This window comes from Protomyctophum parallelum (genome assembly GCF_964188405.1).
Source record: "Protomyctophum parallelum genome assembly, chromosome: 10".
NCBI lineage: Eukaryota > Metazoa > Chordata > Actinopteri > Myctophiformes > Myctophidae > Protomyctophum > Protomyctophum parallelum.
This window is the reverse complement of record NC_139704.1, coordinates 32307359-32319993: the sequence shown is the minus strand read 5'-3', so window position 1 is coordinate 32319993 and position 12635 is coordinate 32307359. Positions and strand designations below refer to the sequence as shown.

Here is a 12635-nt window from a genome sequence, read left to right as displayed (position 1 = left end):
CGACACTTTGAAACGTGTCCTGCAAATAAAAGGACACGTACAGTACACTCCATCGTCACTGGAGTGTACGGCTCCTTCCTGAGAGAAGCATTTGGAGGTTTGCTGTAGCTATACAATACAACGCTGCAACATGAAGTGCTAATTTAACTCTTTGACAGTCAAATTAACACTGAGGCTTGTACAGAGTAAACGTGTAGTTGGGTTCTGACACATTAGACATGGGCTGAAACAAAGAATTATAGCACAGCCTGAAATGCTGTTTGCACAGCAAGCATATGTTCCTTCTAGAGACGTGCGTGCGTGCGTGCGTGCATTGCTGGCAGGGACAGGTGATTCACTCCTCCTGTGTGGTAAAACTGCAGTCTGTTTCGGAGTATTTTTTGACGAATCAGAAAAAGGAGAAGTAGTCTAATGCACAGAACCAGATAGGCAGCTGTTTCCCAAGTGAACAGTCTTTTATTTTTTTATTGTTAGTTTTCTCTTAGTTATAACTTAAAGAGAAACTTCACCCTTTTTGCCAAAACATATATGTTAATGACGTTTAGGAGCTTTAGAACACTTTGGGGCCTGGGGGTCTTTGTGTGTGTAATATGTGGTTTTAGATATTTTAGATTGTAGCAGTGAGCCCAGTGTCTCTGATGTCATGGACAATGGGCTCACTTACTTCCTGGACTACATGTTGTCTCACTAAGACAGCCCTCCCCATCCACAAGGAGGAGCAGTGCCCCAAAGCATTATGGGAATTGTAACCCATTGGTGAAGCAATAGGATCCACCGCCTGTTTTCGACCGCCACCCACCCACCCCTCTATATAGACCAGAAACCACACAGGGCTGGGCCAGGCTATCGGTCAACCAGGCCACGTACCGTTTCAGCCGTCCGGTCATCTCTGACGAGGACAGAGAGTTTGAATCATAGTCGTTTGTCTAAAACACATCATCGACGTATTATATTATTATATATATATATTATATATTCGTCACTCACTATCCCTCAAATTAATGCAACTCAAATTGACCCGCTTGAGATCCGATATGAGATTTATATATACACACCACGTTATTCAATACATGTTTTTCCCGAGGTACAAACGGAAAGATGGAATGCATTGCCTCGTCTTGGCTCGCAGGACAAGGAATACATCAGGAATATCGGGGTTCAAGATCTCCAATCCTATAGTCCCCAGTGAAAGAAAACCATGGCAACCGTGCCAATAACCAGGGGCATGTACCAGTAGCCACACTTTGACCTTCACTGTGTGTGTGTGTGTGTGTGTGTGTGTGAGTGCGTGTGCGTGCGTGTGTGTGTGTGTGTGTGTGCGTGCGCGAGGTTGGAGTGCCTTTTTGTGCTTCGTTCTTTTGACTTCCGTCCTCTGTGCTGTCACTTGGCCTAAACCTCTTATAAATCTTCCACACAGTTTTAATTGTCTCCGCTTCTCTCTGGGTGTTCCCTCACCCTTTTGGTCTGCCTGTTTGCCTGCCTGACAAAATGTCTTATTTCTGTAGGGCTGCGAGCGGTTTATCACTACCCTGCCTCTGTCCCATATCCTTGATCCGCTAAGCGTCTCTGTGTCGGGGCAAACAGCTAAAGTTTACACTAGCCCTGGAACACAGCAGCGTCTGCTGTGGGTAACGATAAAACCTTGTCTTATAGTTTCCATAGTAGAATCATTTTTTTTGGAACAGGAAGATACGAATTTTACACTACAGACAGTAATTGGAAGGGAGAAATACATCTTACAATACAATAAATGCACCACGTCTCTGTGTGTACGTACGCGTGTACGTCTGTAATCCACCTAACTTGATAACCGTTCCATGGCAACTCCAGCTTATTCCCCACACCTGCCATTTGATTACTTGGTCAGTTCAGTTTTCACAGTCCGTTTGCACTCTTCAGACATTCTCCACACATTCTCCACAGACGTTTACCACTGCACAAGGACTTTCCCCACCTGACCTCCCTCCATATTGCCTATATATGGCCAGACAAGGACAGACAGATATAGAGAGCTCCATATATGGATATAAAAGGGATACAGACAGATGGTTAAAACGCTATTGCATAGTAGGGTGGGATATGCATTCCAGATTTTCATTGTTCCCATCTTGCATCGTTTCCAAGTAGGCCGGTGACCGAATAATATCAGTAAAGGCATATTTATTATATGTGCATTCAGGAGGGACAGCACATATTGATGAACACCACACAAAAAAATGCAATGTAAATATGCCGGATTTAGCAAGAATGCTAATTTCCACCCGTTGTTCCCGGAAGATGTCAATGCAAATGATAGTAGCTTATGTTAATGTGTGTGCCCATTTTTTATCTAAACACACCAAGAGGCGTGCGGCTAAATCAGGAATGTGTGGTTGTAGCACATTGTACATCTATATTGTTTCAATGTCAGAATCACCATATGTCATATACTTATTTTATTTCCTGTGAGGTATGCGCTGTATTTTATGGTGAGGTAATGCAGTATTTATATATATGGCAGATGGTTTTGATAGGAGAAGGTCTGCCCACTGTTAGATAAGCTTCTTTCTTATTGCATCATTCAGCATACAAACTGAACACTCGGAACATGGAACACTCCACCAGCTGGGTCAGACGAGTTCAGACTGCTCTCTGCCATCATGGTAGACATGAAATATTCAATGCAAAAACGCCCACACGTCTTTTCTGCTCAAGTGAACTTAGTCTTTCCTTTCGGTTAGATCTGCACGCTGTTCGACTTCACCTGAAATTATATTTTGGCAGGTTGTTGTTGAGTTTTAGGCTCATAATATGGTGATGTTCTATGCATCTTCGACAATTGAGTGGATTTGCATTGTCCTAGCTTGCGTCATTTGAATCATGGATATACGAAAACATGGCTGAAAGACTAGCTTGTTGATCATATTTGTAAAACACTGCGACTGTAGTCTTAATCCTTACTAGCATTCATGATTTAAATAAAGTAGATTAGGCTGGAAACTGTGTTCTCATCCTTTCTTGCAGCGCAAGTGTATACGTGACAAGTCTTTCCGGTACATTTTGGGGCGTGAACCCGGGTTAGCATTATGTTATGCTTTAGCTATTGAAAAATAGCAGATCTACAAGCTCATAGCGCGCCACTCGCTACGAGCTTGTAGGTCTGCTATTTTTGAAAAATCGAAGAACGACTGACATAGAAACATAGCTTTTTCAGAAAACTGTCATTTTCAAACAGACATTTTTAGAATCTGATCTCAGGTCAAAATGGGTTAACAAACACACCAAACCTGTCAGTCGTTCCGTCCGTCGTTCCGTCAGTCGTTCCGTCTGTCGTTCATCCTTCACGCCTCCATATATGGTCGTCAGTCCGTTACGCCTCGTGACACGTGGAGAAGACTGCATCATCACCTAGGTGTGTGTGTGTGTGTGTGTGTGTGCGTGTGTGTGTCACATGTGAATGGGAGGCCTTGCGGCAAATGCCATACAAGCCATTTAAACCCACGTAAATACCAGTATCACTTGCATCCCCAGCCCACTCACCACACACACACACACACACACACACACACACACACACACACACACGTTACATTTCTAGAGTATGCACACATACTGTATATTGAATGACCTCACCTGTAATGTGAGCCCTCTGTCCATTATAGACGCTTGATATAGTTGGATGATATTGGAGCATTAGGAGCCCTCAAGATCATCTCGTACATGGTGGTACTGTATACATATACTGTAGAGTACCGTTACTGTAATGTCAACACTTTACCTTTCTCTTGTTGGTACACACAGTAGAGCTTTCTATTGGCTACCTTTCTCTTGTTGGTACACACAGTAGAGCTTTCTATTGGCCACAGTTTGGATTTGACTCTGACATCATCGTGTATGTGTTTATTTCATATCATGCCATTTTGACCCACGACCAGCTCATTTCCTTTTAGCGACCTAGTCATGATTGGCTGCCCCTAAGCCAATGGAAGGCTGAACCCATACTCTGAAACGCCGCCTCAGCCAATGGAAGTCTGAACCCATACTCTGAAACACCGCCTCAGCCAATGGAAGTCTGAACCCATGCTCTAAAACACTGCCTCAGCCAATGGAAGTCTGAACCCATACTCTAAAACACCGCCTCAGCCAATGGAAGTCTGAACCCATGCTCTAAAACACCGCCTCAGCCAATGGAAGTCTGAACCCAAACTCTGACAGATGCACATCGAAGAGCGCTTCTTTCACCTGGCAGTTAATGATACGCGTGCCATTCTTTTTTTTTACTTAAAGTAATTGTTCTATAAATCCAGTTCTAAACTGACCTTGTTTCAGGTTATTTTGTCTACAGCCGAGCACAGAGATTCACGTATGAACCCACAACATCGTTATCCAACCTCATGGTGAGCGTCTTTCTGACCTGTTGTCCCCCTCCTGTTTTGTGCACTAGGAGATTCTCCAGCAACTTGTGATGATGCCTCTACCCAACGTGTTGGTACTGGGCCGCAATCCACTCACTGGTATGTATTCAACCCATTCTGACCTGAGATCAGATTCTAAAAATGTCTTATTACATCCTGACAGTTTCATTATTAACCCATTCTGACCTGAGATCAGATTCTAAGAATGTCTTCTACATCCTGACAGTTTTCCATTCTGACCTGAGATCAGATTCTAAAAATGTCTTCTACGTCAGTCGATTTTTCAAAAATAGCAGACCTACAAGCTCGTAGCGCGCCACTCGGTGGCACGCTATGAGCTTGTAGATCTGCTATTTTTAAATAGCTAAAGCATAACGTAATGCTAACACCAAAACGGGTGCCCGCCCAAAATGGGTTAAATCAGTTAATCAGTTAGACTGAGTTAGACTTGCTGGGCTAGTTGAGACCATGGGACAGGGACGTGCAGAGGACATTTGAAGGGCATTGGCTGGAAATTTGGAATTATATAAAACCTTTTTATTTTTATTTTACATTTCTACCCAGATTTTGAGGATTATCTCATTTAAAAAAAACTAGGAAATTACCCAAGCAGTCTGCCCTGCAGCCCCAATTACTAGTAAGTAAAATGAGCAGTTTGCTTGCTTTGAGGTTATTAATATTAACCCATACAGGCCTGACGTAAAAAAAAAAAAAAAAAAAAAAAAAATCATTTTTCTGAAAGATTTGAGGCACATATTAACGATTTTTCAAAAATAGCAGACCTACAAGCTCATAGTACGCCACTTGGTGGCGCGCTATGAGCTTGTAGATCTGCTATTTTTCAATAGCTTAAAGCATAACATAATGCTAACACCAAAAGATTTTCCCGCCCAGAATGGGTTCATATTAAGTAGGCCTATCGCATTTGCTTGATTGGCTTGATGGCCTAGAAGTGCCTAGCATTTGAATGAACAATATAAAATGTGAACACATAGCCTACGTGACATGACATACCTATACAGTGTATGACTCAGACCGGTTCATTTCACTTGTGTGTGTGTGTGTGTGTGTGTGTGTGTGTGTGTGTGTATATACGGCGGTACCGTGCACCCAAAATAGCCAGGCGACACGTTGTGAGCTTGTAGATCTGCTACAATTGTGTGTGTTCGCGCACTGTGCACGGCACTGCAAGCAATTAAGAAAGATTTAGTGCAGATGCGCTCATTGCGCTGAGGTTCAGAGCCTTAGAGGGCAATTCTTTCAACATAAAATGCTACATTCCAGTTCAGGACGGAGAGGGCACTTTTCTCCGACAGTCAAAAAGGCAGGGGCCCCTTTCATGTCTATCTGTGCACGTGCATGCATGCCATGATCATGCATCAATCACCTAAAGGTATAGAGGAGTAAAGGTCAGAAATGCCCATAGAAATCTCAAAATCAGAGCGGGCTGCTGGGGCTAGGCAGACATTTCCTTCCTAAATTGTTTTAGAATTTTGCGTAAATGGCAGCTCAGTCAGTTATGCTCCTTGTGAGGTCTCAAGTTAAAATTTGACTCCCTCCCGGTTTTGTCTTGCATGTCTCCCCTCTCTGCCTTAGTTTCTTCTCTTTTTTCTCTCTCTCTCTCTCTCCTATTTAAAGGATAATTCCATGCTCAAAGGCTTTCTTAGCTTTCTTTGTAGTCGTTACGTCCACACCAAAGAGGTATTTTTTTGTGTAAAAACTCCTTATTGGCTATTTCCCCTACCATAAGCCCTCAATGAATTGCATTGAATTGAATGAGGCTACGGGGTGTTGTGCTAATTCGCTTATTTCCGTGCAGTTTTTAGAATCGTAATATCTCAGATTCTTCTTTTTGGATCAAAACGAGCTTGATTTGCGCCTCATTTCTCTAAGCGAGAACATGCAAGCCGGTTACAACATGTATGTTTTGGGGGAATTAAATAACATCCCAGGCTGTTACAGTAGTATATTATAGCAAAGATTATTCAATTCCTGCTTCTCGGTTTCCGAGTGAAACGGCTTTGAGAGTATAAGAGGGTCCCTCATAAAGAATGAACTACTGGTGGTCCTGGAGTACACCATTCAGAAACCAAGATGGGGGTGTTGCCGGTAAATTAGTTAATTCATTCTGTTAAAGTCATGGACACACATTCCGTCCGTCCGTCCGTCCGCAGCAGGAACTGTTTACACACATGCACATGGCACCCTTGACCATCTTTGGCCTGTTCGGCTCAGACATGCTGTTTTTAATATTACATTGTGACCTTATAGTTCAGTCTACTGCTGAGGAGAGGACATTACTATAGCATCTACCTGCTGCTGCACAGTAGGGATTTTAAACGAGCCAATGTCACTGAATCAGTATCTCTTCCTTTCCCCACTGTTCCCAATGATGCCCAACTTTTATGCTCTCTCTGATACTGTTTTTAATTGTTTTGAAGAAGAAGCAGATCACCAGTGCTGCAGTTTGCAACCGCAATGCCTCAGTAGAACGTGTTGTCACTTATCTCACAATCGACACTATACTTGCCGTACTTGAGAAACATAATTCCCGTATCATTTTGACATTTTATTCAGCACAATTCCGTAAAGCAGATTGTAACTTCGCCGTAATGGTAGACGGTGGGCATTGCGCTGTGTACTTTGGTGTACATTATATTCTCCATTGAGTATACAGTACACACACATACTAAACTCATCTCGAGGCAGACAGTGGAAGGCATACATACAGTACGTTCAGAGCAGTGTACACTGCAGGCAGTATAAGCATCAGGCTACATTCCTCAGAGTTCCTCTTGCCCTTTACCCCCCAGCCGGTCCGATAAGTCAGCCTGCAGTCGCACCAAGCATGCAGTAGCTATTGAGTAGAGCTATACGGCTGCCAGCTGAAAGTCATTGGCCATGTGTCTTTTATTATGCTTTCATTAGGGGGCAGGGCGTGTGTGTGTGTGTGTGTGTGTGTGTGTGTGTGTGTGTGTGTGTGTGTGTGTGTGTGTGTGTGTGTGTGTGTGTGTGTGTGTGTGTGTGTGTGTGTGTGTGTGTGTGTGTGTGTGTGTGTGTGTGTGTGTGTGTGTGTGTGTGTGTGTGTGTGTGTGTGTGTGTGTGTGTGTGTGTGTGTGTGTGTGAGAGAGAGTGAGAGAGTTAACAACAGTGAACTGTGGGAACACACAGGGTTGCCCCCAGGCCTTTATTTAACCTAGTCTGCGAACACACGTACAGTCGCACACACACACACACACACACACACATGCACACAATTAGATGCACACAGGGTGCACAGAGCAATATACACTCACTTGTGCATCTTGCAGGTCTTCACATGTGCACACCCCTCCCTTGTTTAGTCTTTGTGTGTAAGACTGTGATCACCCATGTGATCGTCATCTTGGTCCGGAGATGTAATCCGTTTGGAGCTCGTGAAAGCTCTTTGTCTGAATGCCCCGCTCTTTTCTTCTCGTGTCTTCTCTGTGAGGTTTTGAGTTCTCTCGCCTCGTTCTAAGCTCCATATAATGCTGCATCGAAAACACTAGAAAGACTCCTAACTAGGCATGCACGAGGAGTCATAACCATCTCAAAACACCACAAAGACTCCTAACTAGGCATGCACGAGGAGTCATAACCATCTCAAAACACCACAAAGACTCCTAACTAGGCATGCACGAGGAGTCATAACCATCTCAAAACACCACAAAGACTCCTAACTAGGCATGCACGAGGAGTCATAACCATCTCAAAACACTAGAAAGACTCCTAACTAGGCATGCACGAGGAGTCATAACCATCTCAAAACACTAGAAAGACTCCTAACTAGGCATGCACGAGGAGTCATAACCATCTCAAAACACCACAAAGACTCCTAACTAGGCATGCACGAGGAGTCCTCCTAACCATCTCAAACATTCAACTGTTATGAAGCCACTTCAGTCGGTCATTGCACCTACTGTTATCAAGCCAAGCCACTGCGTGTAGTGGGGACAGCTACTTCATCACCACAAACACACCGTAAACCGCTCCGGACATGAAAAGAAAAAAAAAAAAAAAAGGAATGCTTTGATTTGTAGAGCAGGTCACCTCACAGCTAGGAAGGTCCTGCTGGGTTCGATTCCCACCGGAGACGAGGTGGGCGCTGGGGGACGTGTGCTCTCCTCCGTGTCATCGGCGCCCAAGCCGCCCATGCCCTGGGTGGGGTTGGCCAAAAGGGATCTTTCTGTGTGTAGTTTGCATGTTCTCCCCGTTTCTGGTCAGCCGCCCCGGGCCTTTCTGTGTGTCGTAGAAAGGGCCTTTCTAGTCGTGGAAACGTGGACATGCCTGTTGGAGAGGAAAGGAACTGGTAATGTGTTCCTTCCACACGCGACCGTGGCCCAAGAGGTAGAGCAGGTCGTCCGATGATCCATGGGTCGGCGGTTCGAATCCCGGCTCCTCCTGTCTACATGTCGAGACACTGAACCCCCAAATTGCTCCCAATGTGCTGGTTGGTACCTTGCATGGCTTCCGCCGCAATCGGTGTATGAATGTGAGTGGGTGAATGTAATGCACAATCTATGTAAAGCGCCTTGGATAAAGGCGCTATATAAATGCACCATTTACCATTTACGCTTCGTCCAACTGGGAAAAGTCATTGCAGCTTAGGCAATTGGCACTGGGTGAAAAATGGGTTACAATAAAAACATAATAATAATAAAAGTAAAATCAAACTACTTCTGTGTGTCCGAAGCTACTCTCACAAGCCGCTGGACCTGTTCGGCGCAAAATGCCTTGTACACACGGCCAGCCAGTATATGACAGAAGTACCTCCACTATTTTCCTAGTAATTAAATCCATTTTTTACTGAAATGCTGCCTTCAAAAGTGAGTCTAGTGAGTCCCAGAGCCATTATACAAATGAACGGCAATGAGGACAGGTCTCTGTCACACCTGGGAGACGGGATGACATAAAACAACCTAAATCTAAATGCATAAAACACATGCCATTTAGTCACAGACCTTTCATATTGTACACACGCACCCGTCTTTCCCTCTTCTTTCTTGCTCAAATACAAATGAAATGAACAATGGTGATCCCGGAAAATGTGTTAGTCACCATCCCTCTAACCTTCTGTTTCCTGTCGGGAGGAGGAGGAGAGAGAGGGGTGGGGGGAAGAGAGAGGGGGAGATCGGGAACTGAATGGATAGCACGTCAGGTCAAGAAGCATCAGTGATTTGATTCCTAACATCGCTGACAGATCAGAGGGGCGGAAGGAAGGAAGGAGTGGGAGGAAAGAGTGTGTAGGAAAGAATAGATGGATGGATGGATTGAGTATGTATGAAAGGGAGGGAAAAGAAGTGTAGAGGAAGCCAGGGAGAATTAAGGGATGAGGGTAGTGTACTAGTGGAGCAGGAGAGAGGCCCTGTTGCTAGTCGGTAGTATAGCCATATATTTATGCAAATAATTATGTGTCATACTTTATACACCACAGAATATAATAATAATCACAATGTGGTGTCTGTTCAGTGGTAAAGCAAACGTAGCCCTGGTCCAGGGCTTACAGCGAGTCTCTCTCTGACGCCCTGTGGAAGTCCCTTCCGCAGCCCTCTAGCGATTTTCTCACTCCCGTGCGACTGTTTACAATTCCCAGCAAATAAACAAAACGACGTAACTACTCACCGACACAAAGCCTGCTAGACCTTGGTAAAAGTCTATTCTCGAAGCTGGGAAGCATCTCAGGTCCCCAGCTTCTCTCTAAAATGCACTTTGTGCCATTTTAATAACGCAATGTACCCTGAATTTACCGGGCAGTCATTTCTTCTACTACGGCATTTCTGGGTTTTGCCTGCGCCGATCTGGTTGGATTAATTTTATTGAATGATTAAAATAGTGCATTTTAGAGAAGCTGGGGACCTGAGACGTTTCCCAGCTCCGAGAATAGACTTTTACCAAGGTCTAGCAGGCTTTGTTTCGTGAGTATTTACGTTGTTTCGTTTATTTGCTGGGAATTGTAAACACTCGCACAGGAGTGAGAAAATCGCTAGAGGGCTGCGGAAGGGACTTCCACAGGGCGCCGGAGAGAGAGACTCGCTGTAAGCACTGGACCAGGGCTAAAACAAACGTAACCTATACACAGGGAAATCAGGATGCCGTCGGAATGGAACATTGGAAATGAATATTCTTTTGCTAAACAATTTGCCAGTTATCACAGAAAGTTGTCAAATGACGTGGAAATGACAGAGGGACTTTTCCTCTTGTCACATTGTCACCGGGAAGTAATTGTCTATGGACAATGTTATCCAAATGAGGACAACAGAGTTTGCTAGGTTGATAATTTATTTAGCCTTATTTATTCACAAAAACAACAAGAAATAGGATTTTTTCTTTTTTTATAGATTAGCATTACTGTCAATGAGGAATTTCCTCCAGGGAACAAAACGGTAGCCCTGCTGGGATTGCCATAGCACTGTTTCCCGTGTTTGGTGACTGAGTTGAATTCATGTTGGACCTGAGATCAGATTAAAAAAATGTCTTCTATACATCCTGACAGTTTTCTGAAAAAGCTTCTATGTCAGTGGTTCTTCGATTTTTCAAAAATAACAGACCTACAAGCTCGTAGCGCGCCACTCGGTGGCGCGCTATGAGCTTGTAGATCTGCTATTTTCCAATAACACCAAAAGGGGTTCCCGCCCCAAAATGGGTATCGAGGTCACTCACGGCGACAGTTTAGTGTGTGGTGGTATTTTTTACTTGCGCTGATTAGGCCAGCTGCCTTATTTTGCTGTATTTTCCCTAAGGAAAATTTTAGCTTTTGCGTGCCATTTGTGGCAGATGCCATATTTTCCTTAGGGGAAATTGTGTCGGCTACTGTACAGTACAGTGCAAGCTTATCACACTGTCCTTGTATCATGCCATCACCCAGGGAAAAAGAAAGGCTGGGTATGGGATAATGATTTATTACTGACTAGTCCTTACCCGTTCTGAATATATGAACAGCAAATGATGTTCAGTGTGGGTAATGTGATAGGGGGGGGGCGGTTGTTTACAGATGGTGTTGTGAAGTTGGGTTGGGCACAAAAGTAGGCTAATTAAACGTAAGTTTAATAAGGAAATGCTGTAGTACAATCATAAGTACACCATTAATGTGTGATGTAAATTTGGTGGTGATATTCTGTCTATAAATGGAAGTTATTGAATATTTTCGTTCACGTTAACATGCCCCCGTCAGAACTGTCAGAGCTGGCTTTCAGGTGCCTGTGCCACGCAACCCGCGCGTTGGCTGCGATGCTTCCCAAAGAAGAAGTTATGTCGACTGACGCAAGAGTAGCTAGTAGTATCTGGGTCCAAGTTGTTTTCCCCGTGTGGGTCTGTTGCGCAGAGAAATGTGTCCCAGTATTAATGTGTGTCTGTCCCAACATGCATTTCACTGGTGGTGACACGTGATCAGCGGGGAGATGTTTTTTATTGTAACGCAAATTAATTAAATTAAGATGAATGTTACTTTATTGTATGCTGGTACACCATATCTGCTACCTTCAGGAAGGAGATAACATTTTCTTCGTGGCATGTTTGTTGTATGTAATATCTGACCATATGTAACGGTCAGATATCGCTATCACTGCTACGAATTATTTATATCACGGGTTGTGAATGATCTCCTCTTAGGATACGATTGATAAAGGGAATGTAATGAAAATAGCCTAAATAAGCAAGCAGAAAACAGTCAGAAACAAAACTCACGTTAACCTTTTATCTCAAGTCAAATGAAGGAATCGACAGTATTTGTATAAATGCATGGTAGGGAAATGTTTTCATGGCAAGGACTGTAAAATGTACACTTATTAGCCCACAGACCCCCATTTGAAAAGTATGAAAGACCCCAGTTTGACATGCAGCACAGAAAGTATGGACTGTCGCACAGGTATTCCCAAATGTACAGTGTGGGTAATGTGATGTAATAGATCATATTATTGATATATGTATTTTGAGGAAGAATTGCTTTAATATAGACTTGTTCACTGGAAATGGAAAAACAGTACATCATAGTCATATATAGAACTGAAAGTGTCAAACAGTCATTGTCATGTTAGTAGTGTAGTAATTGCATTTATGTATGTATATACCGGTAGTTTCATGGGCAAATGTGGTTATTATGTATGTGGCTTGGCCCAGTGAAAGAGGAAATGTTCAGCAGTTCAGTTTGATGGTCAATGTGTTAATATTTCTTTGTATACAACATTGTTCATGTCGGTACGTTTGGTGTTGTCCTCCTCATTG

General features: G+C 43.6%; 1 protein-coding gene across 5 annotated transcripts in view; it reads left to right on the top strand.

Annotated features, from left to right (window-relative positions):
• ccdc88ab (coiled-coil domain containing 88Ab) overlaps positions 1–12635 on the top strand; it is a 123309-nt gene that overhangs the window by 41547 nt on the left and 69127 nt on the right. For all 5 annotated transcript variants that reach the window (XM_083775460.1, XM_083775459.1, XM_083775461.1 and 2 more), the window contains exon 4: positions 4424–4493. In XM_083775460.1, coding sequence (XP_083631586.1) covers positions 4424–4493 — 70 coding nt within the window. The remainder of the gene's footprint in view (positions 1–4423; positions 4494–12635) is intronic.